Below are 25,322 nucleotides of genomic sequence, written 5' to 3'. Positions count from 1 at the left end.
GCTCCCCCCAGCTCTGCAAGGCGCCGGGAGCAAATGAGGAGCGCGGGCCCGGCCAGTCTCGGGTTCTCGCTTGTAAACTTTATTGTAACTCTTCCGCCCTTTTCAGGCGCAGACAACAGAACAAAGTATAGAGGAACAACAAAATATATAATTAGCCCTCCCACCCCCCAATAAAGCAATTCACGGATACAGGATACATTCTCTTCACAGTAAACCTAAGAACACTTTTAACAATTGCCCACAGCGCGCATGCTAACTAAAGTAACCTCTTTTGAGAAACACTTAAGACGAAATTGCCAAACCAAAGGCGGGGGGGGGGTGGGAGGAAAAGAGAGAAGCAAGAGAGAAAGCCAGCGAGCTAGGGAGGGCAGCGGGGAGAGAAGGGTTGGGAGGGGGAAATGAGGACAGAGAGAGAGAGAGAGAGAGGAGAGAGAGAGAGAGAGAGAGAAGAGAGGAGAGGGAGACAGAAAGAATTACGGCGTGAATAGGCAGTTTCATGTTGTTGGGAGAACTTAGCAGAAATCGGTACCTCGGTCATTACAAAGAAGCACGTTCAAAGGAAAAAAGACCATTGCACAAGGAGGCTTTTTACACGGGGCGGGGGCGTGGGGGGCTCAGCCAGGCCGCAGCCGCTCACCCTCGCAGGGCGAGGGAGTCCTTGATTAAAATCCTTTTCTTTCCCCCCCGGCCCCCAAGAGAAGGGAAGGAGATCCACGGTAGCTCACACACAGAAGCTATTACGAGATACTACCACTAGCGGGGACTGGCGCGGCGGGGGACGCTGCGGCGGGAGGCCGGGCTCCGGGCCCCGCTCGCGGGGCCAGAGCTCTCTCGGCGGGGGCGGGCGACGGCCGTGGCGTGGTCGGGGTACCCACGGACGCAGGGCGGCCGCGGCCCTGGCAGTCCCAGATGGAGCCTACTTCTTATCTCCCTTCTGCGCGTCGCCCTCGTCCGCCACCTCCGGGGCCCGCTCCAGCTTCTGTTTCTCCAGCTCCTCCTGCTCGCATTTGCTGCTGGGGAACTTGTCTTTGTTGTTCTCTTTTTTCCACTTCATCCTCCGGTTCTGGAACCAGATTTTGACCTGTCTCTCTGTCAGTCCCAGCGCATGCGATACCTCGATCCGCCGCTTGCGAGTCAGATAGGGATTAAATAGGAACTCCTTCTCCAGCTCCAGGGTCTGGTAGCGGCTGTAGGTCTGTCGGCCTCGCCTGCGTCCGGCGGCTGCTGGGAGTGGGGGAAAAGGCGAGACGGGGGGGGGGGGGGGGGGGGGGGGGGGGGGGGGGGGTAGAGACGGAGAAGGTTGGAAGATTCGTGAACCAGCCTGGAAGACCAGTATAATAAGGGAAGGGGACCTTCTATCCCGTGCAGGGGCGGGGGCGCTGGGAGGCCGCGGTCAGCAGTGGGGGGAGGGGGGTGATGGGGTGGGGGGGGTGGTGAGAGGGATCAGACATCACTGACTCTAAGGGGACCAGAAAGGGGGAGCCCCCTCCTCTGGTAACCAGCACCAGAGAGTTGGGGGGGCGGTAGTTCAAATCTATTAAAAGTGCCATAAACTTTATAAGGAAGGGTGTGAAGGAGGGGGAGGGGGAAAATAAGAATTTAAAAAGCCGGGACTGGGATGAGTGGACCCACCTTGAAAAGCCCCCAGAGCCTCTGCCCCAGAAGAAAAGTTTCTTCAGGGTAATTAAACTATAAAGCAATTGAGAAGTGCAAAAGTTGAGCGCCCCCACTCCTGCCGCCCTCTCTCCACTACCCCCATAAAGCAGTAAAAGGGGGGGGAAGGATGAGAAGAAGAAAAGTAAGGCAGGGTGAGGGGTTTATGGATTCAGGAAACGTCGCTTAGCGACCCCCCCTTCAAGGAAAACAAAAAAAGAAAGGAAGGAAGGGAGGGAGGGAGGGAAGAAGGAAGGAGGGAGGGAAGGAAGGAAGGCAGGGAGAAAGGAAGGAAAGAAGGAAGGCAAAGAGGAAGAAAAGGAGGAAGGAAGGAAGGGAGGAGGAAGGGATGGAGGGAGGAAGGAGGAAAGAAGTGGGAGGCAATCGGAACAGAGCAGGCACGTCTTCCAGGAGCTGGAGGAAATGCTCCCGGCCTGCCCGGCCCCCTGCCCTGCCTCGGGCCCTCCGCTCTCCCTTCCCGCCGGCCCCGACGCGAGCTCACCTTGCGGGCGCATCCAGGGGAAGAGCTGCGTGGGCGACGGGCTCTGCTCTGAACCCTCGGCCTCCTCGCCCAGGCCGCTGGCTGCGGCGAGCTTGCAGTCGGCGTACTGCACCAGGTCTGGATCCTGCGCCCCGAACAGGCTCTGCCGCTGCAGCGGGTCGTAGCCGTAGAAGTTGCCCGGGTCCCCGTGGCACGCCACGGCGCACGGGTTCTGCTGGTAGGGAGCGGTGGACAGCGACGACGGCCCGTGGTAGAACTCCTGGATTTGCGACGGGTGCTGGAAGCTGCCGCCGCTGCTGGGACCGTACACCACGGTGGGTCGGCCGCCCAGGTCCTGGGCGAAGCCGCAGTCATAATAATTGGGGCGCAGGGACTCCCCGGTTTTGTATTTGGAGAACAGTGAGTTGACGAAATAAGAGCTCATTTTATTGAATTTTGAGGCGGCGGCGGCGGCGGCGGCTGTAGTTGGGGGCTGTTGGGGAGGGGGTGGGGAGGGGGAAAGGGAGGGAGAGAGAGAGAAAAAAACGCGGATTCGCCGGTTCCTAGTCACCCTCGCCAGGAAAGGAGAGGGAAAGGGAGGAGGGGGGAAAAAAAGAAAAGAAAGAAAAGGCGAAGAAGATCTCAAAGCCGCCACACTTTTTGTGATTTCCAGGAATAGAAAAGGACAGCGAAGCCTCCAAAAGTCTAAGCTTGCATGGCAGCCGCGGCTCGCTCGCCCTCCCCCCACCCCCCACCCCCCAAACAAAAATATACCGCCACTTAAAGAGGTCCTCGCTTTACATTTCGAAGAAGGGATGCCAGTTCATAAACAGTTTTCGGTGATTTACTTCCCTGCAAATGAGTTGTTTCATATTTTGCACTGTCTTTTCATGATCATTTGCATCCATTAGAAACCCCGCATCCTATTGGCTTCTCCGTACTCCTCCCGGACAGAACGCAGAGCGAGGGTGCGAGCGAGAGAGAGCGAGAGCGAGCGAGAGAGAGAGCTAGAGCGAGAGAGCGCCAGGGAGTGAGGAGAGAGCGAAAAAAAAAAAAAAAAAGGGGGGAAAAAAAAAAAAAAAAACACCCAGGGAGAGCGAGGAGGAGAGGGGGAGAGAGGGGGAGAGGGAGTGGGGGTGAGAGAGAGAGAATGAATACGGATTAAATCTGTTTAACTACCTACATTAATGAGATATCTCTCGCCTCACAACAAATCAAATACCTTCGCAGACCACCCCCAAAGACTGATGTGGGGGCGTCACTGAAAAAAACACGCACACACATATACACAACGCGCCAGGCGTAGGCATGCTGTTAATTTCGCGATTTTAACGAGGCAGTTGGAGTCTTTTTAAATGTCAGGGTCGCTTCGGAAAAATGTAAAAGAACACGGTTTAATTGCGCCGAGTTTTAAAAGGTCCTATAAATGTAATTGGTATTTTAATACAAGTTATCAAATCATACAGCTTCCTCTCCTAAACATATTTTCAAACAAACGAGGTAGTCATATTTAAGGCTTTAATGATCAATTTCCTTATTATTGATAAAGGTTTAACTATCGTGTGGAGGGAATTGGCTGGGTAACCGGCCCCCCAAAAACGGCCGTAAACTCTTTAACAAACTATAAAACGCAATAAAGCCGGAGTCTGTTGTTGTTTATGCCGCAGCGCATAAAAGCTGTTAGCATTTTACGAGTTCTTTCCTCTACAGCTATAAAATTGCAGCTTCGACCGCCCCGCCGCCCGACTGCGGCGCGGTGGGGGTGACCAAGCCGAAATGAGAACGATGATGGGTTTTTTCGGCGCAAACGGTGACTTTCCTGAGATTTTTACCTCCTTCAGCTGTGGCCAGCACCTGCCCCTACCCCCTACTCGGGAGCCCCCAAACCACCTCCTCTCTGCCCCACCCAGGCCACTCACCCACTTTCCCTCATTAAACAAACAAGCAAGGATTTTCTTTGGAGAATGGTCCTGGCAGGCCATGAGGACGCAGAAGGAGGGGAGGAAAGAAACTTTCCGGTTAATGGGCAGTGGTAGAAGCAAGGAGCAAAGTTCGCCCAGCAAGCACCCAATCAGCAGTTTTGCACGACCTCCTTGGCCTGGAGAGAGGTGCTGGGATGGGGAGGAGGGTCTCTAGTCTGCGCTTTGGGGGAACCAACTTTGTGTGATGGGAGTGAGGCCTGGTGCCACCGGCAGGATGACACCCAGCTGGACAGTCCCACTCCTGCACCCAGGCCTTGAGACTTGCTAGCCAAGCTCAGCTGGTTCCCCACCTTCCAGGCCAGCCCTCCACACCTTCTGTGGCACCCTAGGGTGACAGCACATCAAAAGGAGTGAAGGGCCAGGGAGGCCGCTGTTGGACACTGAGGCCCAGGTGCTTGGTCTTGAGGCTTGCCGTCCTATCCTCTCCTTGGCTCTAGGTAGAGGCTGCAGAGTGTATACATGGGTGGGGGGCCACCTTTTAGCTTTCCGAGTCCCTTGAGCCACCATCACTACCTAAACTGACCTTGGGGTAGAGGGGATTTGGATGGAGCAAGCCAACAGAGTCCCCCCATTATCTCTCCCCTCTCCTTGGGGAGCCTATAGTCAAACCCAACTCTCTCCAGACCTGAGGTCCTGGGGCCTGCTGAGGCACAGCCTACAGGGCTGAGCTGTGTGGGTACCACACTCTCCTGCCTTTGCCTTCCGCAGCCTTCCTGGCCTACTGAGGGTGGTGGCCAGGTTTTCCAAGGCCCCAGTCCTAGGGTCCCAACCAATGGCCTCCTGAATCAGCTCACTGGCCAAGGAAAGGAAAGAAAGAAGGGAGGGAGAGAGAGGGAGAAAGAAGGAAAAATTCTAGTAACAAAGGTAGAGGCTTCACAAACACATCCAAGCCATTGTTTATTCACCAGAGGGTGGTTTGCTTTTGGAAGGGTGCTTTGGTGGGAGGGGGGATCCCATTTACCCCAACCTTTGTAAAAATGAAACCATCAGCTTTTTCCAAGAGGAAGTTCCCAGTAGAGCCACCGGATCCTTCAAAAGTGAATCGGGAGAATGGGAGAGAGGCTGAAAGGGAGGAAGAGAATGGAGAAGAGGAGGGAAGAGAACCAGGGTCTTGGATTTTCAGTGCGAGGCTGAGGGGGCGGTGAGGCAGCGGAAGGCACAGTTAAGTTGTTGCCGAAGAGAACATTTTTATCAAGTGCGGGGGATTTTATGGTCATGATTTGAGGACTCACCGGTGAGGTAGAAATTCAATGGCTTGTTCTAAATCATCCCTACACCGTGCCAGAAATTCCTGATGGAAGGAAAATGTTTCTATTATAAGAAAAAACAAGAAAGAGCGAGGAGATAATTTATAAACACCCAACGGAGCGCAGATTTATTAGAGAAACTCAACTTGAGAAACTCCGCTTGCCTCTTTGCACCAGGTCCTGGGGGAAGAGAAGAGAGACCGCGGCGGGGCTAATTTTAAGGAGGGGGGCGGTGTGTGTGTTTCGCAGGCAGGTTTGTTCGGATGGGGGGCACAGATCAGGCTGGGCCGGGAGGAAATGGAAGATTTGGAATTAAAAGAGTTATGGGCACACAGCGCGCGGGTCTCAGAAGGAAAATTGGCCGAGCCCAGGCCTCCAGGTGCTAAATTGCGAAAGGACCCTTGTCCCCTAGGTTTGCCGGGGCCGCCGCGCACTGAGCCCGAGCTTTCACCTGGGAACCACGGAACGCCGGGAGAACCGAGCCCCTGCTTCCTGCCGCCGTGCCTACCCCCACATCCATCCGGAAAACGCACACTTTTTTGGCTGCCCAACTTGGGGCGCGCAGAACAACCGAGAAAACGTACGAGACCTCCCCACGCCTGCCGTTCTGGGTAGTCCCTGCCCCGCGCCTGGGTCACCCGGCGCGCGCCCAGCCCCGGCCGCGTACAAAGGCTGTGAAGCCTCTGTCCGTGCTGATCCGCCCCGCCGGCTTTGGGCACCTCCGAATCCGCACCAAAGCCGGGGATCCATGCCACCCCCCCCAGGTTGTACCCCTACACCCCGGGCTGGCTCACCCCGTTCCCTCGGCTGCTGATCCCGTTTCGGGGCAGCTTGCTCTCCATCCGACCTTCTTCTGCCCGCTCGCCCCTTTCACCTGACCTGCTCACCCGTATCCGCAGACAGTCCTCCAGACCCCCTCCCGGAAAATCTCATTTTTCCGAACCAATTCTCCTCTTTTATTTTGCCCATTTCCCTATTCCTATTATTATTATTCCTCCCCGTTTTCATGCATTTGTTGCCCTACCGACCACAGAAACTGGGTGAGAAGCACGGAGACCTCCTCCTGGGGGAAATTCAGAAAATTGACCATTTGAAGGGGAGGGGGGAAACAATAGGCTGTATCTGAAATCTATAAAATGGGGGAAACGGCCATAATGAACCCTATATTTTTATTACGCGCAAATTATTCATGACTTTTGGTAGCGCTCAGTTCACAGATTCAGGGCCGGCCAAGGTGCGATGTGCAGCCGCGAGTCCGCAGCCGCCGCACCGGGGATTTTCGCGTGGAGCAAGGGTTCCATCTAGCGGTCATCCTGAGAACAGGCGCCGCCGCCGCCGCCGCCGCCGCCACAGGCTCGGCGGGTTTCTCCGAAGAGCCAGCCACCGAGGCGACAAGCGGGAGAAACTTTCATTATTAGCAGAAAAGGGGGAGGGGAACGAGAGCAGGCGAGAGAAAAGCCATCGGAAATCAGGAAATGGCTCATGAAATTGTGCAGATAAGCTTTAAAAAAAAAAAAGGCGAGGGGGTAGGAAAGCGAAAAAAGAAACCCTAAGATTTTTTTTCCTCTGGTACTGACCCCCGACAGTCCCTCTCCTCCACCCCCACCCCAACCCCCTAATTTCTGGCGGACCCCGCCAGGCAGTGCGCCGTTTATGGCCCGTAAAAGGGGGGAGCCGAGCACTTTTCAAACCCAACACGATTGTTTCAAATTCTGAGAAGAAACAATTGGGCTTTTTGTGGGGGGCAGAGGAGGCCTGGGAGGGTGGGAGGGGGCTGTAAAAGGATCAAGAGGCTGCCCGCGCCCAGACGTCTGGCCTCGCCGCACCCGTGTGTGTGTGTGTGTGTGTGTGTGTGTGCGTGCGTGTGCGCAGGGGGCTTCTCGTTTATGATTCTGGAGTGGGTGTGAGGAACAAAGACAAGAGTCCGAACTGCGTTCTCTGAAGCTTGTGTGACAACAAAGTGTTCTTCCCTCCCCGTCCCTCTTCTCCTCTCTTTGCCCCCTGGGTCCCCGCCCCCGCCCCCGCCGTCCTCGGAAACCCCAAGCCCCGCGGACCCCGGGGCGGGTGAGTGTGGGGACCCCCTCCATCCCCACCCAGGAGCCCGGCCCACCCATTCGCCCGCCAGCCCCAGAGCCCAGGCCCAACTGCGGCTCGCTCAGCTCCGGAAAGTTTCCCCTCACTGTTTGCTTTGCTGCTGTTTAGTTTCCTAACCTTCAGAAATTTATACGCTATAAAGTTTTATAGCGGTCATATTCTTTTATAGCTGCGCGCACGGCACTGAATTCCTCTCCCGGCTTCTCCGTCTCGCACTCTCGCGGTCTCCCTCTCTGAATCTCTCGCTCTCTTTTATGGCAGCAGATTTCCCCATCTCCGGCTTCCCAGCCTCCGCATCTTCGCCTTTGTTTGTCTTTAAAGAAGCTACTCCGGGCTCGGGACCCAGACGCCGCCGCCGGAGGCTTCCCCGGGAGGCCTCTCCCCCCTGCCCCGCCGCTCTGCGTCCGGTTCCAGCCGCGCCTTGGCCGCTCCTCTCCGCGGAAGCTTGCCTGCTCGGCTCACCCTCCGCGCCGGCGGGCTCCCGGGAGCCCAGGATGGGGAGGGAGCCTAGTCTACACAAGCTCTAAAGCCAGATTCATTTTATGACCCGAATGGAACCCTTTCTGGAGGAGGCGGTCCCGGGGACCGTACCCAGGGTCGTACCCAGGAGCGTCGCCTGCTCCTGCCTTTGGCTATCTGTCCGATTCTAGCTTTCCTTCGCTGGAGAGGGGTCGGCCTGGCCTTTTCACTTCCAGGCGCCTCTCACTCGGGACACGCTTTGTCCCCACCTCTCCCCCCACCCCTGGCGGGCTCGGCGGGGCTGCCGCGCGGCTGGGGTGGGCCTGGCGGGAGGCTCCGGCGAGCGGCCGAGCCAGGCAGAAGCCCAATCCCAGCGCCCGGCTGGGACCCACAAGGCCGCGGGGAGCAGCGGTCTTCCTAAGAGGCGCTGGCGGGGACACCACGGTCTGATAGGGACAGAAAGGTGCCTCTGGAAACCGAATTTAATTTTGGGGTCCGACTGGGGAGCGATTTTTTTCTCCCTGGTGAGACACTTCTGTTCCACTCCCAATCTCCTCTCCCTGCCTATCTATGGGAACTGCCTGCCCAGGCCTCTCCCTTTACCAAACAACCCGCCTTACACCAAGGCGGCTACCCTGTGGCTCAAATCCGATCCTCAGATTCCAGATGGGGGTCAGAACCCTTAGAGGTTCGGTCATTTTTGAGTGGAAGGAAGGACAGCATGGCCTTCCTAAGGCCTCTCTCTACGCCTGGCAGCCCGGCTGCAGGGAATGACTGAAGGAAGTTAGTGCCTTTCCCCTTGCATGCTATTTTTAAGTGGCCAAACCAAGGTGATGTTCTTGGCCAGCTGAGAGAGGAGCCGCTTCCAGGAGTAACAAGGCAGGCCTTGCCTTCCCCCTGGCTCTGGAGTTGGTAGGGAGGTCTCCAGTGCCACTTTGGAGGATTATCTCAAGGCTCCCTGCAGACCCAGACCCCTCTCCAAATCACTCATCTTCCCTCTCATCCCCCTCCGGTCTCCCAGCTCTCCTGTTGGAAGGCTCTTGCTCACTTTGAGCAGAGGTCTTGGGACCCTGGGTCCAGACCAGTTCTCAGCTCCGCCAGGAAACTTGCTCTGCAAGGCCTAAGGAGACACCTCTTGGGCACCGACTCTCTGTTTTTTCCAAGCTGCCCTCTTGGAACTAGGACCTCTACCTCTGGCCAGGTGAGGAGAGCCAACACAGAATGAGACACAAGGAGAGATTTATTTTCTAGAGTGATATATATTTTTTTGTTCTTTTTCTTGTTTTTTTTTCTTCCAAAACAATCAGAGCTCTAGGCCCCTTGCCCTCCCCATTCCCACCCTCAACCCTCCCATATAAGCGACAACGGAAAACAGACGAGACGATCACCCCCAAAGAAATCACAAAACACAGCACAATTTCACAACAGCCACCGACAAAGCAAAAAAGTTCTACTGGAAATGTCCCCTTGCAGGGTCGGGAGAAGCAGGATCAAGAAGAGTTCATGGAATTGAAGGAGACTGGACAGATGAGGAAGCAGAGGGAAGGAGGGAAGCAGAGAGTAAGCTTCGGCCCCTGATGCTTAGGTGCAATTTCGTCTCTTTCCTTTGCACGCGGGACCGTTCCCCAGAAGAGCTCGCAGCAGCCGAGCAGACCGCCATCCAGGCCAGAGTCACAGAAGGCAAAGCCCAGCGCCTGGGGCAGGTCTCCTTCTGTGCTGGGGCGGGCAGCCGCCAAGCCTGGGGCTCCTCTGCTTGGGTTGAAACGTGGGAAGGATGGGGAGGAACGCGCCAGTCTCCTGGCGCTGGAGCCTTTGCTCCTCCCTGTCCTCCACAAGTTATCCGGGAAGGGAGCTCGGGAATCGATTCACAATAAATTCTCTGTAGGACTCTCCTGACCTGGTTTTCCTGCCTCTAGGGGGTTGAGCTCGCAGGGGATAGAAGGTGGATGGGGGGGGGGTGGTTCTACAAGGGGCTGCTTGACTTGCAGGTGCAAGGTGGATTTAGCCGAACAGAGTTGATTTCAGAGCTGGGGAGGATGTGGAAGGATGCAGGGCTGGTGGAGAGCAAGAGAAGTTACAGTCTCTGTCAAGCACAGATGAACAGACGACATTGTCAAGGCTTACGACACACGATTTGACCTCCTTTTGTTGGAAGGAGAGGAAAACAACATGCAGAATTAAACATTTCCTGCAGCAGAATGTGTGTGTGTGTGCGTGTGCATGTGTGTGTGTAACACCTTTCTAAGTCCTAGGATACCTGCCTAAGACCACAGCTCCTTTCCTTGCCCCTTCTAGCCCACCAGCTTGGGGGCTGAGTTTACCCCCATTTGCCTTGGGTCCAGAGGGGGTATAGTTGGGACTCCATAGAGATGATTTTGTGATGCTGAACCCTTTGGGCTACAGAGCCTCATTCAGGAATGTGTCTCTAGACATCTTCTTGATGTATATTTGTGTCAAGGGTAAAATCTGGGCTTGCTGGTGGTCTGAGGGCTGTTCTGCCAGATTTAGGGTGCGATGGTCTGTATTTGGGGTATCACTTCATTTGAGTGTTGGCTGTGAGCTTTGCCTGTTATTACTCTGGGCTCCAGGATTTATGTATGTGGGCTTCTGTTGGGCTGTATGCAGTTGGAGTGTCCCTGGGTGACTTTGGGGTGGGAGCGGGTAAGGGGTGGAGATAGGTAGGCTGGAAGTGAGGGGCTGGGGCTTCCCAGAAAAATTAAGGGATTGCTAGGGGCTCAACTGGGGTCTCTCTTTCCTTGTGGCCCAATCACCTTGTTAGAAGCCAACTACATGTCTACCTTCTAAATCAACAAAACTTCCTTCTGAGGCTCAGGGAGAAGAGAAGGACAGGTAAGGGCAAAGGGAAGGAGATGCTCTAGATGCAGAAAAGGACTTGGAAGAGAAAGACTCCCTTCCCCATTCACTTGAATACATCCCAGACAGCACTGGCCAGGCAGCCATCACTTATAAATACGCGTGAGATGGGGAAGGGGCGGAGAGGGCCGGGGAGGGTTGGGGCGGGGGGAATCTTCACTCTTTGCCCTGTTCCTTATTCATTTTCTTCATTTTCATCCGCCGGTTCTGAAACCAGATTTTGACTTGTCTCTCACTCAGATTGAGGAGTCTGGCCACTTCGTGCCTACGGTCCCTGGTGAGGTACATATTGAACAGAAACTCCTTCTCTAGCTCCAACGTCTGGTATTTCGTGTAGGGACAGCGCTTTTTCCGGGAAGAGCGAGCGTGCAGCCAGTTGGCGGAGGGGTTGGCTGAAAGAGAAGCAGCGATAGAATCAAAGAAAGGAAGGGGGGGGTGAAAGGCCCCCATGTTCACCTTCCAAGAGGACGTCCCCCTGGCTTCCACTCCCCATCTTGCGTTGTAGAGAGGAGACCTGGGCCTTCGAGTTCCCAGAAAGGGTCCCAGTGATGGGCCAGGAGCTGCTAGTGACACTTTCAGGTGAGAGTTACTGGGACAGAGTGGAGCCAAACATGTACCAGGCTTCTCAGCATTTCCAAACCTGCGCCTGCCTCAGGTCGTCTCTCAATCTCTTTCTCCACTTGGGTCCCCACTGATCAGGACTCAGGTCAAAGCCCCCCATGGCTAAAGCTCACCCCACCCCCACCCCTCCCCAGCAATCGCCAGACTAACCATGGGTGGTTGACCTGAAGGGTCCTCGCCTTGGGTCTGGGGCGATTAGCATAGGGCTGGGCTGAGGGAGCACCACGGCTTCTGTTCAGCCACAGCCGAGACAACTCCTGGCTCTCCAGTTCAGTCCGAGGACACCCTGCCTTAATCACAAGCTTGGATCTCTTGGCCACATGGCAGCAGGCATGTGTGTCTGTAGATATCTTATCCTCTTCCCCCCCAACACACCCCGCAAACATGGGTCTGCACTTAGAGACGCAAACACCCAGCACACTCCAATTCACATGCAACCCAATTGCAACCATTTATCAACTCCAGCCTGTGGACAAGGGAGCGCCAGGGGCTCACAGATAACTTATGGTTGCAATAGTCTCTCCTTTTCCGCTCCTGTTCAGCTCGCAGTTTGGTTAAAGCAAGTTCAGGGAATTTGGGAAGCAAGATTGCTCCAGTCCCAGGGTGGGGAACCGTGGATGATGGGGGGTAACAACCCTTCACAGCACACCTAACTCCAACCAGCTCCATGCAGTGAGGAGGAGCAGAGAAAGGGGTAATTGAGTGGAAGGGGTGGGGGGGGAAGAGAAAACAAAAATATATACAGGCTTGTCTCCTTCTTACCGGCTCTCTCCCTACCCTCCCGAACTCAGAAAAGTTGCCAAATAAAGCAGAGCCAATTAAAAATAACAGCCACCCTTTGCTAGTTTCTTCTCCCCAAATGAAAAGCACTGAATATATTTTTAAAAAATAATCCGGTTCCTCCTACACTAAGTACCGTGTCTTACCAATTTGCAGTGCTATTTCCTTAATGTGATTGCCTGGGATGGGACCCGCAGCCGCATTAAATATGAAAGAGGAAAAAAACTGTTAATAATTGATCCTAGCCAAACCGCTCCCTTTCAGTAATGGGCTTTCCAGGCAGAGTTTGGGGGTTTGGGGTGGGGGGTCTGTTTGGGTGTGAGCGGGGAGGTTTTGGGAAGAGCCCGTGTTGCCCAAACGTTATTCCGGTTCTGAACTCCGGCAGGCAGGAGAAGTAGCACCCTGCAGGGGTTTCAGGGTAGTGGGGGCAGTTCTCTATCCTCCAGCAGATGAGGACTCCCCAAGGGCCTGTGGGCCACTATGTTGATGGGAAATCTGGCAGGGCAAGGAGAGATGGAAAAAAAAAATCTGACCCCCGCTCCCCCAAAAGAGTAAGGGTTGAGGCTTGTTCTGGCCAGCCTGGGGGTCATGTTTGGAGCTGAGAGCCCCCAACTAATTTGCCTTTCTCAACCTCACAAACGAAAAATACGAGACTCCCCCACCCCACCCCACATCCTGCCAGCAGCACCTCCTGGAAATTAGCCAGACTTGGGTTCCTGGCGGGGTGCTTCAGAAGGAGTGGGATATGGGGAGTAACTACCATCGGAGGGTAAAGTTCTCCGCCTTTCCGCAAGCATCTCCCCCACCCCCTCCACCCTTCCTCTCCCCAGGGTCCCTTCGGGATCTCTCCTTCTCCACTGTGGCTGTCTGCCCCGAAGTTCAGAAGCGATTCCCGGACTCCCCGAGAGGAGGACAGCTCCGGCTGGGACTAGGGAGCCCCGCGGAGCGCAGCGGGGGCTGCAGAAAAGGAAGCTGCAATCCGGGCGAGGATGCTAAGGAGGGGAGGGGGCGACCGGAGGGAAGGCTCCCGGGGAGGGGCCGGCGCATCCGGGGAGGGGGCTCAGCCACCCGGTCCTGGGCTTCCCCGCCCCTCCCAGCGCCGGCTGCGGACCCTGAGCGGCTCCTGCGCGAGATCTGCTAGGAACAATCCTCCGCCAAGCTGTTGCATCGCAAATAAAATCCTAATGAGCCCCCTCCCACTTCCCCTTGGCCGGCTTTTACGGTCTGCGCGTGGCGCGGGGAGCTCTGCCAGCCGGGCGGCCCCGGGCAGCCCCGTGCGCTCCCGCCCTCGCCCGCGCGGGCTCTCGGCCTCGCTGGCGGCCGCCCCGTCCCCGGCCCCGCCAGCCCCTCTCCCGGCGGCTGTCGTCAGCCTCTTCCCGGGCTCCGAGCCCGAGCCCCGGGGGAGTGGGGGAAGGGAGGCCGAGAGGGCAGCGAGGTGGTGCCCGCGTCCCGGTTCCCTCCAGGACGCGGAGCCGTGGGGGCGGCGCTCCTCCAGCGGCCTCAGTCTCCCCTTCGGGGGGCACCCCGTTCGCTGGCCTCCTGCCTCCCTCTCCCCTCCTCCCCCGCTCGCTCTCCGGCCACCGCCGCGGTCTCCCTTCACATTGTCCGCAGTTTATTGCCTCTCCCCTCCCCTCCCCCTCGCCTGGCCTTCGGCCTGGTATTTCCTCACTTTTTATAACTTACTTTGATCCGGCCTCTCTTTGTCCTCGCTTCCTTCGCAAATTTTATTGTCCCCGTAGCCGGGTCTTTGATTAGACAGGACGGCCTCCCTGCCCGCCGAAGTTTCCAAACTGTACTCGGGCGTGCCCTGTTTCAGTAGCTCCCCAGGCGCGCCCAGCAGCGGCTCCGCCTTCACCGCCGCCTGGCCCTGCCCCGGAGCAGCTTCGCCGCGCGGCGCGGGCTCCAGCCAGGTGCGGAGGTACCTGCTCTCGGCCGGCGGGACGCCCTGGGGCTGCAGGTAGGGGTGGTAGACGGACGGCAGGCTTCCGGACGCGTGCGGGCTCAGCGGCGCCCAGGAGGCGCCGAACACCGGCGCTTTGGGCTGGAAGCTGCACGAGGGGAACTCCAGGTGCTCCGCGTGGCCCGGCTGCCGGGGGCTCGCGTACTGGCCGGAAGGAAACTTGGCCGGAGGCGCGTCCTCACTCTCGTGACTTATGATCGAGTCGACATAATAGCTGCTAAGCGTCCCAGAAATGGACATTCTCAGACATTATCCGGGCGCTCGCAGGGGGAAGGGAAGCGCTCGCGCGGCGGCGCCCAAGCAGGGAGAGGTGGCACCCAGACCGGTGTGAGGGCTTTCGGACGCGACCCCCCCCAGCCCCCCACCCTCCCACCCCCACCCCCTGCTCAACTTCTCAGCCAACAAAGTACAGTGGAGCAGCCCGGCTCAGCGCTCCTTGCAAAATGATTGGTCAAAGTTTTTCCGACTGCCTGATAAAGCGTCAGCTCCGACATAAATCAATCCGGCGAGGGGGCTGCGCTCTCGCTGTCATCCGTCCGCACCGCATTCCATATCGAGGATGGATTGTTTTATGCTGATGCAATGTGCTATCACGTCAGGGCTCCGGCGGCCACGTAACCTCAGCCAGAGCTGCCGGCCGCCCGCCCGCTCGCCACCCCCCCCCCTTTTGCAGGAAGGGGGGTTGTTCTCGACATGGGGCGGCGGGGGCGGAGGAGAGGCGGAGGGAAAGCAGCGGGCTGCCTCGGGAGGGATGCAGGCTGTGGAGCCCTCTCCCCAGGCGGGTCCGGGAGGAAGAGAGGGAGAGCCGGGCAGAGGGAGGGAGAGAGCCAGACTGGGGCGCAGACCCAGAGGCCCACAGCATAATTAAAGAGGAGGTAGTCCTGTTCCCACCCCCCAAACGCGCAGCCATTCCACCCCGCAGGCCTCGTTTCCTCTCCTCTGTCCCCTTGACACAAGATGTTTATTAAACAGCAGTGCAGCGGCAATCCACTGAAGATGAAGTAAAGGGGATGGGAGAGAAGTTGGGGGGTTTATAGGTCGCTATCTGCTTTGGAGGGTTCTCTGTGACTATGTTGGGAGGTTTACAGGCCTGGGAGCTTCTCCTGACCCCTCCGTAGCTGAGAGAGGAGACAGGGGAATAAAAGGGGGTGAGTGTCCAATGATCTGGTCCTAAAATTTAGCCCTCTTAAAATCAGAACCTACATGAGGTTAAAGGTATTCTGGAAGGCTCTGAAAAGTTGAGCCTCTCAAAGAGTTTAATACAACTAGCCAAAGCTCCTTTAAATTTCTAGGGCCTCTCTCTGGCCCTGCTCCTAGTGAGCGAAGTATGGAAGTATGGGGTCCCTGGGGTGGAGACATAGCCATGATGCCTTTCCTTCCCTGATAACCACCCAGGCCCTCAAAATTGCCCATTGGGGAAGCTGAATGTGAGAAAGGGTTAAGGGAACTTCCCTAAGGTGTCAGCAGAGCAGAGGAGTGGGAAGGGGTACGATGGTTATCTCCCCTTACACCCAGGGAAGAAGGGGACCATCGCCTCTTCTGGATGGCTCCTTTCCAGGGCATTGGTGTCCTGATAGACTTCCAAATACTGAACTGGGTACCAGTGTAGACGGAGAGCCTGCGGGTCAGTCTCCGGACCACCCGTCGCCTTCCCTCCTGTGAACTCGGGCTGGAGCTTTCAGATAGCCCGTTTTATTGGTATCTACTATGCGGCCCTGCGCTGGGACTCCCCTGGGGCCACCGGCTGGCTTCCTGGCTCATCTCCCAGCCGCTGCTGCTCCTCCAGCTTCTGCCCTGGGTATAGTCGTGTCTTGTGGTGTAGGCACACAGGGAGGCACAGCCCCTGGACAGACCCGATTCTCCTCCGGTTGGGTCTAGGAGCAGGCTGGGGCGGGTTTTCTCAGCATTGTCGGGCCCTGGGCCCTCAACCGATAGGCTGTCCCCAGCCGTGTCCTTTTAACAAAAGCGGGGCCATTCTAATTTGAGGTTTTATCTTTTTGGCCATGTACCCCTCTGCCCTGCAGAAGGCTGCGGGATCACCTCCGCAGCACGCACACATACAGACACACTCCCACCCGCTTTTCTTTTCCAAATGAAGCCATCTCGTGTCATTACGTGTGAAATACGAGGGTGAAGCGCCATATTTCTTCACATTATGGCGATTTCAAAATGATTTTTTAAAGATCAATGCCAGCGCCCAGCCAGCCCCCTCCTTTTCCGCCCCAGCTCTCCGAGGGCGACAGCCCAGCAGATCCGGAACCAAACAGCGTGAAGATCTGCTTTTTCCATGGGACCCAAGTGGGGAAACAAAAATCTGATGCAAATTCTTCTAAGTAGCGGTTGGACGCTTGGGAAAGTCGAGGGAGCTCCCTGGACTCAACAGCGAGAAAGCTAGCGCAGAGCGTATGAATCACAGTTAGGGTAAAGCACCTGTTCTCGATTTGCCAGACGTATGGAGTCTGCTGTTGGCTTTACCTGTAATAAATATATTCTTCAAAGAAAAAAAAAAAAAACCTCTCCGGCCATAAATAATGGTGTTATGAAGCATGGCGGGCTGAGTATATGACTTTCTGTAGTATATAAATTAGGGCCCAAAAGGCCATGTGGACTGTGGGCAGGGCCTTTTTTATTTATAGAAAAGTCACAGCACTGGGCTGTTCTGAAGACCCAGGCTGTGCAGGCGCTGGGCTCTGACTGCAGCCCTTCTGGTTCCCATTCCCGGCCCAGACCTGGATGCTGCCTCTTTTACAATAAGAGAGATGTTGAGAGGGACACTGAGTTTAGGGAAGAAGTTAGAGAAAGAACATTTGGGCTCATGACTTGTGCCCTACAAGTGTGGAGAGTCCTAGCAGACGGGGATAGGGTGGGGGGCCCTAAGTTTTTGAGTGGCTGTCTGTATGGTGAGTTGCTCCTAAACCCTGGTGGCTCCCAGGTGCTGGGAAAGGAGGAGACCCAGGCCTCTTTTCTGAGACCAGAGCTTGGGCTTCGCTCATAAAACTGGAGGATGGGGACAATTTCTCGAAATGACAGGTTTTGAGGTCTCAGTCCTCTCAGGAGCAGGAACTCTGGAGGGAAGACAGTGAGCAAACACCCATGCCCTGGGCCCCGCACCCCACCCAGGTCTCTTCCCTCCAGATGGGGATGCAGACCATTAGGCAATACCCCCACCCTAGTCAGGCTTTCTAGAAAATACTGCTGTCCCAAATTGGAGCTCCATTCCAGCTCAGGGAAAGGGTTAAAGGGTCAGCTGGGAGGGAGCCCCCTGTTTGGGTGTTGTGAGGGTCTGTAGACCCCCTCAAAACCTCCTTTCCTCTCCCAAACAATGGTACCCACCGTGGAGGAGGGAGGCAGACAGGATCGTAGCCCCTGGAGTCCAGCTTCTAAAGATGCTGAATGGAGAGGTTGCTTGAGTAGGGGGTCACTTTGTCCAGAGAGCAAACTGCTCCCCACTTCCCACCCCTAATCCTAAAGAGAAAGAAGGAAAACCTTGCCTTCCCTGGAAGCCTCTAGTCATTCCCAGCACAGGAGCCGCGCGTCTGAACACAGCTAGGGCCAGGAACTGGTGGCTCGGAGAAGGGAAGGCAGGGGAGAACTGCGACCCTTGGCCACACTGGGGCCCAGAGCAGCCAAGAGCGAGGAGGAGGCCCGAGGTGGGGAGAGCAGAGGCCGACCCTGGCCAGGACCAGCCCAGCCGGTGAGTGCCTGTGCTATAGGGGCGGTTTTTGGAAAGAATCTTATCAATAGAAAAGGAGAAAATCTAGACAGAGGGAAGGAAAAGAAAGAGAGAAGGAAAAACAAAAAGAAAGACAATAAATGGGGAAAGGGGGAAAGTTTGCTTTTAATGGATAAGCTAAGCTGAAATTTATGCATGTTGTATTTGAATAGATGTGTGCATCCTGTAGGTATATTTCAAATTGATATTTATTTATGGGGACCCGGTGTGCAAATGTGTGTGTTCTATGCTGTGTATAGACCATGTAATCAATAAATACGCCCAGCTATAATACTGGATGTGCTTGGGCGTTCATATAGACGATCCAGTGGTGCATATGTGGATGCGTGTATAAACCGTGTGAATAATGTGGGTTTACAATTCTGTTCATATAAGAAGATCTAAAGCTGGTGCATACGTTTTTTATAACAACCACACACCTATGGAAAAGACAAAAACTTGAGTATGTGTGTACTTGAATTTTGGCTATAAAACATTAGTTGATTAGGAAGTTTTGCTTGAAAATCTCCTGTTGACTTGATATAAAAAGCAAAATATATGTTGTATCTGCAAACAAGCGCATGTGACTTAAATCTGAATTCTTTTACAACTTTCTCCTAAAATATGTCTCTGGAAGGTGAAGGAAATACCTCGAATTGGCCCAGGAGAGGGCATAACATTTTGTGACTTTTTGGTCTGACCATGACATCCTTTACTGAGGATCTCACCCAAAACTGCAGGGACGGCGTGTATTGTGGGACGCTTATTTCATGGCAGTGATGGCCATAAGAACCAAGGTACCCTTACCTGTGCACAAGTGTGTCCCTCACAAGTGTGAATCTGGCCAGTGGGCAAAGATGAGTGGACTGTGAAAGCCCTCAGGTGTTTATGGGGGCCATACAAAGCTCTGCTGTCTCCAACGAAATCAGAAAGTCCCCACGCCTATGTCCCCAACTACCCGGAGATATTTCTTCTGACTCAGAACCAGAGTCCAGACCCACTCTGGTGAAGAAAGAGGTGCAGGGATGCTTCCTCAGGAGTGAGTGGGGGGAAGAAACCAAGGTCCCCAGAACCTTCAGCCTTTATCCAAAACAGCCTCTAAAACGGATCACATCGAATCTACACCCATGGGTTCAAATCTCAGTGCTTCCAAACCCTCCACTCGGGGGTTTTAATTGTAAAGTAAACGAAATCTGCCAGATCTCCCCCACCCCACCAGGATGTCAGAGGTGAAAGGAGGAATGGAGAGGTCAGCAGCCCAAACAGACCTCGGGAATCTTCTTACCAACTCTCAGCCATCAGGGACATGGAAGGCGGTGGGGGTGGCTGGTTCTTTGGGAGGGGGCATCCAGGAGGCCAAACGGGGTGGGCGGCAGCAGGGCGGAAAGGAGCTGAGCAGGTAGAAGGTTATTACGGAATTGCTTCCATAAAACCTGCGGCTGTTGTAAAACTCTCTGCTTTCCAAAGACTTTATTTCCTCTTTTCTTTCTAACATCCCCCTTTTTTCTTTTTACAGCACTGTTCCTGGGAGGGGGTGGCCAAGAGACGCCAGGGATGGAAGACAGTCAGGCTCCAGGCCTCGGGTGGCTGGGCAGGTTTGTGAGAGGCCCAGAGAGAAGTAAGGTAAGGCAGTATGACACTCCAGACCACCTTCACCCAGGATGGAGGACAAGAAAATGTCAAGGAACAGCATTGTTGGCCTTTGCCTGCTGACAGTGGATTGTAGGCTACATTTCTTCCAGGGCTGGGGGTGGGTCTCCCAAGGGCCCTTCCATTCCCAGCAGATGCCCCTTGTTCAGAGACAACCCCCCCTTCATGTCAGTTTGGCGCCGGAGCCCCATCCGGTCAGGCCTCTTTCCCAGCCCCTTTCTACATTTCCTCTGCCTCAAGCAGGGGGAAAAGTTTGGGAACAAAAGTTAGCTTATGCTTTGGACCGTCCCCCTCCTTCCGCCAGTACTTCCAGTTTTTCCTTTCCTGGGCAGAGAGCCAGCAGCCTGGAATCGGTTGGGGTCAAAGAGGGTATCAGAGCTGTGCCCCTGCCCCACCCTCCTGCTCCATCTCCCATCAGTCCATGAGTCTGGAATGAAGCCCAACAACCTGGGCTCCCCTTTAGCTGGCAAGCCAGGCCCCTCTCCCAGTGGGTGGCCCTTTGGACCTAGGTAAACCTGCAGCCCAGCCCCAGGGTCTATGGGGAAGCCTTGGCCACTTTGTGGGGAAGGAGCTGAGGGACTGGAAAAGGTAAGGCTTTTTCTGACCCACCTTTGCCCCACTAGGGGGCCCTAGGAAGGACCCTGGAGGCCCACAGGGTGAGGCTACATGGGATCCTGATATTTCCCTTTCAGAATGGGACATACTGAGCCCTCTCCAAGGACCTCAAGTTTCCTGTTGAAGTGGAGTCCTGTCCCCCCTCCAAGGGTTACAAAGACCTCAAGGGCTGCCCCCTCACCCCGTATCTCCTGAAATCAAGCATTTGTCAAGTTGGAGAGACTTACTCTGGAGACTCTAAATGTAGACAGGAGCCCAAGATCCCAAGGCAGAAAGTTTGAAACCCCAAACTACCAAACAGCCCAGCAAGGTGCCTCTGGCCTATGGAATGTTCCCCATTCCCCCCCTTTCCTTCCCAAGGCACACTTAAAAAATACGGAAGTGGAAAGACACCCTAGAAACTTCCCAGATCTCTCCTCTGGGGAACACCCTCGCTGCTTCTAGGTGCAGGACCTCAAACCTCGTCACCATTTTGCAAGGGTGACATGCCAGCCCTAAGGCTGCTTTCCTACCCAGCTCCCCACTCCTCCAGCTAAGCGAGGAGCAGTAACTGCCGTGAGTCGGGTGGTTTAATGTCGTTGTGTTCAGAAATCCAGGCCCAACAACATGAAACTACCTAATTCACTCAGCAGTTCCAGTTCACGCTCCAGGTCAAGGGCTCCCTGAGGGCAGGCCCCCCCGCAGCCATTTTGTGTGCCCAAGCGGCTGGCCAGCTAACTCCACGACTTCCCCAGCAGAACCCGGTTCTAGAAAACAACATGTCCAAAGAGCTGGAGGCAGAACTCCAGGAAAAACCATTCTGGAGCTGGGCCTGGTAGCTCATATTCCAGGGACTTTTGCTCTCTTCCAGGAGCCCTGGTGGATTGGGACCCTGGGCCCAGCGCCAGGCCTGGGCAAGGCCTCACTGACACACCTGCCTGGTCACCGCCTCTCTGCCTCCGTCTCTGCAGCTGGAGGTCTCCACAGATAAGATTTCTCACCTTGGAATTGTTATCAAGGGGCATCTACACTCGCCAGCGGGCTAGTGCCTGTATTCCAGGGTCACTCAGGGCAGCTCTGAGAGGCCAAAGCCCTGCGTTGAGCCTGCAGTCGAGACAGTGGAGGCGAGTGCTGAGAAAGTGGCTGTAGGAGACAGAGACGGAAAAGCAGAGTGTGAGAAAGTACCAGGAAAACTAGGGAGCCAACAGAAGAGTGTGACTGGCACAGGAAGCGGGTTGACCTGAAAAGTCGCTGTGAAGTCGCCCTGCCAGGAACATCCTGGGGGTGCCCTCTGGCTCGGCAGAGGCTGAGCTGCCCTAGGTAAGACTGCCCGTTCCGAATTCCTAAGCGAACCCGAGAGGCCGAGGACTCCGACTGGGACGCAGAGAACAAGTTTGCATCTTCCTTTCCTGGCCTTCATTCGGCCTGGGCCCTTCGCTCCCCGCCCCCACCGATGTCCCCTCCAGCCACCTCTCCCCCTCCAGACACCCTCAGCGTCGCAGGTGCTCACGCACACGCCCCACAGCGGGCGGCCAGCCGCGTGGGCCGAGGAGGCAGACTCACCTGGGCGGCGGCGGCGGCGGCGGGCGGGAGCGGCCGTCGGAAGGTGAGGAAGGTGCGGAGCCAGCGGCCTGTCCCCGTCCGGGACCCGGCTCCCTCCCGCCCCGGCCCCGGAGGCGAGGGTCCGAGTGGCCACGTGTCCGGCGGGGAAGTCCGAGGGAGCGAGGGAGTCTGCCTGGCCGCCCGCTCCCCCTCCCGGGTATAAATCTTGGGGACCGGAAATACAATAAAACTTCACCGTGTTGATGAACTTCAAATGGTTTACATCCCCTCACGTCCTGAAAAGAAAGACGGCCGGGGGGCGGGTTAAAAGGAAGGGGAAACAAATTTACGAGCCGCAGAAGCAGCCGCCTCGGCCCCTTTTCTTTCGCCGGAGAGCGGACTGCGTCCGCGTGGAGAGAAGCAGCCTCGGCCGCCGGCCCCCGGGACTTTGCCTCGGCCGCGCCCGCCGCCAGGGCCTCTTCTGTCGCACGAGTCGCCCGCGCGGCGGCCAGGACTGGAAGCCACCGCCCGGGCCCACCATGCACCGAGCCCCGCGCGCGGCCTCGGCTCGGCCCCCCCACCCCCCGGGCTCTTCGCCGCGGCGGAGTTAGACGCCCGGTCCTTCCTCGCTGCGGCCCGGGCTCTGCCCACCACGCCTTGTGGCCTCCGGTTTCCCATCTTTCCGCTGAAAGCGGGTTTTTTTCTTTTCTTCTTACTTTTTTTTTTTTTCCCCCTGTTTTTGCTTTTTTCCTCTCTAGCTGCCCGACCTTGGCCGGGCCCCACCCCGGTATGGCCAGGTACTTGCTTGAAGGGGAAAAAGGCTCAGAAGGCCTGAAGGCGCTGAGCCGGGCAAGGGCTCCCAGGGGAGAAACCGAGAGGCCGGTCCCGGGCCGGAGTGGAGGTGACGGCCAGCGCTGAGAAGCGTCCAGATTGGCCTCTGCCGGCTCTGCCACCGGCTGCTGTCCGGCTCCTTCAAAGCCTCCAAGTCAAACAGAAACAACCACCACCCGCACCTCCACTGCCCTCTCCAGAGTTCTCTTCTGACCCGGGCCGTTTGTTGTTGTTGTTGCTGTTGTTCCGTTTCTGTTCTTGTTTTTGTTTTTTGTTTTTGTTTTACCAAACTTTGTGGAATCCGGATTTGGAATCGCCATCAAAACCAAGGAAAATCCCTTTTTCGCAACAGAGAGTGAAGTGTGTTGATTTCCTGCTCACTTTGTCTGCTGGGGGGGGGGCCCAGTTAGGTGCACTTCTGGGCGGGAAAGCAAAGGAATTTTGATCATGCCTCACAGTTATTCACCAAACAAAAATTACCAAGGATTCAGGTCCAAGAGGCGCTGGAGGGTTAAGATGAACTCGGGTTCAGCCAGGGTTGGGGCGCCCGACTGAGCCCCAGCTGCAGGCCCAGGTGGGGGTCGGGCGCACTGACCACCCCTCCTTCCCACAGACACACACAGGTGCGGCCCTGTGTGACCTGCCAGTTCCAGGCCCGCCCAACCTTCTTTCCAAGAAAAGTCCCCAGGACACTGCTGGGGACCTCTTTTTTAAAGTGATTAAAAAAATGGGGGTACCTGGTTGGCTCAGTCCATACAGCCTGTCGCTCTTGAGCTCAGGGTGGTGAGTTTGAGCCCCACGTTGGGCATAGGGTTACTTTTTTAAAAAGAAAGACAAATTTAAAAATAAAGTTATAAAAAAATGGAATGGGCGGGGAAAATACTACGGTCTGTGGTTCACAGATTTTTTTGAAAGGCAGTCTCACTCTGCCCCAGCCAGGGTGGATGGGAGCAGTGCCCTCTGGCTCCTTCCTTGTGCCCAGAAGGAGGAAGGGGGGAGCTTATTAACACCTGGAGGGCCGGAAGCAGCTTGCTTCCATCCCGATATTCATATTCCAGGATTTGCATGAAGAGGCAACGCCAGCTCCCTCCTTATTATGTGCCGGAACTCCCTCATTTCACTCTTTCTCATGCTAGATTTTTATTAAAAATACTGTGATGGTAGCTACTGGCAGTCACCCCTCCCGTCAGGATTTGCCTCTGGGAGCTGTTAGTGATGGGCGGAGGGCTGGCCTGAGGGGCCAGCAGTTTCCATACCATTCCAGACTGTTTATTACCCACACCCTACCCCACTCTAGAAGCCTGCAGTGGGGGCAGGCCCGTGTGCTAGTTCCCTGCCCATTGCTGACCTGGGTCCTATTACTCCCTAGACCGAGGAAAGGGGATTGAACCATTTTAGAGTCTTAGACTCTGGGAGATCTGAAGAGGCCACAGATGGATCTGTGCACACACAAATTTTGCATACACTTTTCAAGGGCTTTGTAGCCTCCCCCTAGCCCCATTCCCAGAACCCAGGCCATGGATTGCGGTTTAAAAAATAAAACTCTCTGTATGGGGCTGGACGGAGACCTCAAATGCCTTCCCATAGATGCCTGCCTGCTTTCTCATTCCACCGTTGCCTGGCCCCAAAGGAGTCAACTTTCCATACCCAACACAGACACCCACCAACAGGGCCACTGGTGCCAAGAGGCACGCTCCCAGATGCCATTCAGACTCCAACTGAGCTAATGGTCACTCAGTGAGTAAAGGCCATTTAGGCACTGTTGCTTTTCACCCTCAGGTGTTTTCTGAATACTCTCCCCAAAGTTCCTCGATCTCCAAATTATTCAGAAAACTGAAAATGTAGACGAACACGCTGTATGACTTAGGGGCAACTTTTCCCTACTCTTGGGCCTCCTCGAAGATAAAGCAGAGGTCTAGCATGATTGTTAGGGACTGGGCATTGGATGGTGAGAGGAGGCAGGTACAGACACAGACGCAGATCTCGGGATCCTCAAAGAAACCGAAATCGAGACCCTCTTCCATTTAGAGTCACAAGGAGAATAAGTATTTCCGGGCCTTCTTCTTCCGTCTCCCTTCCTACGGTTCATCACGTTGGAGGGGTGGGTTTCGGAGTAGTCAGAGGTACCGGAAGCCGCATCCCTGAGACCCAGGCTGGATTATTTTGTCCCCTGATTTCTGGCTCCCACTGGGGAAGCAGCTCTGCGGCGGCTGGCGGGTGAGGCTGAGGCCGCGGCCGACCTCTAGGCGGCGCCCTGGCGTTGCGTCCTCGCGCTGATCTGGGTCCCGCGGCGAAGGGGCTGGTTCCCGCAGACGCGCTGGGCTTGGCCTGGAGCTGGCCGCAGGCGCGTCGCCTTTGGCGCCCTCTGCCAAGTAAGAGAAACACGATGAAACCAGTGAGGGCTGGGAAAGGAATCGGCAGCTAATCGCGGCTCCATCCGCTCCCCACCCCCTACACTCATTCCCGACTCCAGGGAGCCTTCCACAGCCCAATCTCCTTTGATCTCCCCAGGAGCCTGCTCAAGGGCAGCGCCAGAATCCTTAACCCCTCCCCCCAACTTGCAAACGGAGACGCTGGGGGCTGAAGAAGTGGTTAGCCCAAGATCACAGCAACTATTAAAATGGTGAGGTAGAGCTAGAGGACAGACATGCGCTGTACTCCAAATGGAATGTTCTTACGTGATGACACCCCAGCAAAAACGTCTTTCTCCGAAGAAAAACCCCTTCCCAGAAAAGCAGCCTTAGGGTGTTGTCTATGTTGGAAGTTTGGGGGTTTCTGGATTTAAGATTTGGGGGAGCACATAAGGGAAGTGGACGCGGATATAAGAGCACCTCAGCTAGGA

At 55.8% G+C, this 25,322-nt stretch overlaps 2 protein-coding genes across 4 annotated transcripts; both read right to left on the bottom strand.

Annotated features, from left to right (window-relative positions):
• Nucleotides 1–58: 58 nt before the first annotated feature.
• HOXB8 (homeobox B8) lies at nt 59–2,975 on the bottom strand. Of its 2 annotated transcripts, none has more exons than XM_032871358.1 (3): nt 2,909–2,975; nt 2,156–2,627; nt 59–1,224 (listed from the first exon to the last, which is right to left on the bottom strand). In XM_032871358.1, the coding sequence occupies exons 2-3, from the start codon at nt 2,577–2,579 to the stop codon at nt 917–919; spliced, it is 732 nt and encodes a 243-aa protein (XP_032727249.1). In that variant the 5' UTR covers nt 2,580–2,627; nt 2,909–2,975; the 3' UTR covers nt 59–916. The 2 variants fall into 2 exon arrangements, with proteins under 2 accessions (XP_032727249.1, XP_032727250.1); XM_032871359.1 differs by having other exon boundaries at nt 59–1,221.
• Nucleotides 2,962–14,458, bottom strand: HOXB9 (homeobox B9). 2 transcript variants are annotated; one of them, XM_032871357.1, is made up of 2 exons: nt 13,875–14,458; nt 2,962–3,141 (listed from the first exon to the last, which is right to left on the bottom strand). In XM_032871357.1, exons 1-2 carry the CDS (start codon nt 14,389–14,391, stop codon nt 3,029–3,031), a joined length of 630 nt encoding a protein of 209 aa, XP_032727248.1. In that variant the 5' UTR covers nt 14,392–14,458; the 3' UTR covers nt 2,962–3,028. The 2 variants fall into 2 exon arrangements, with proteins under 2 accessions (XP_032727248.1, XP_032727247.1); XM_032871356.1 differs by lacking the exon at nt 2,962–3,141 and adding an exon at nt 10,917–11,182.
• Between the last annotated feature and the right edge of the window lie 10,864 nt (nt 14,459–25,322).

Source organism: Lontra canadensis, unplaced genomic scaffold (genome assembly GCF_010015895.1).
Source record: "Lontra canadensis isolate GAN:19392208 unplaced genomic scaffold, GSC_riverotter_1.0 scaffold43, whole genome shotgun sequence".
Lineage (NCBI taxonomy): Eukaryota > Metazoa > Chordata > Mammalia > Carnivora > Mustelidae > Lontra > Lontra canadensis.
This window is presented reverse-complemented; position numbering and strand designations above follow the sequence as displayed.

Coding starts and splice junctions, on each gene's coding strand:
- HOXB8 (XM_032871358.1), bottom strand. CDS start 2,579: ATGAGCTCTTATTTCGTCAACTCACTGTTCTCCAAATACAAAACCGGG. Junction 1,225..2,155: donor CCCCTGGATGCGCCCGCAAG/GTGAGCTCGCGT, acceptor CCCCACTCCCAG/CAGCCGCCGGACGCAGGCGA.
- HOXB9 (XM_032871356.1), bottom strand. CDS start 14,391: ATGTCCATTTCTGGGACGCTTAGCAGCTATTATGTCGACTCGATCATA. Junction 11,183..13,874: donor CAAAGAGAGGCCGGATCAAA/GTAAGTTATAAA, acceptor CTTCTCTTTCAG/CCAACCCCTCCGCCAACTGG.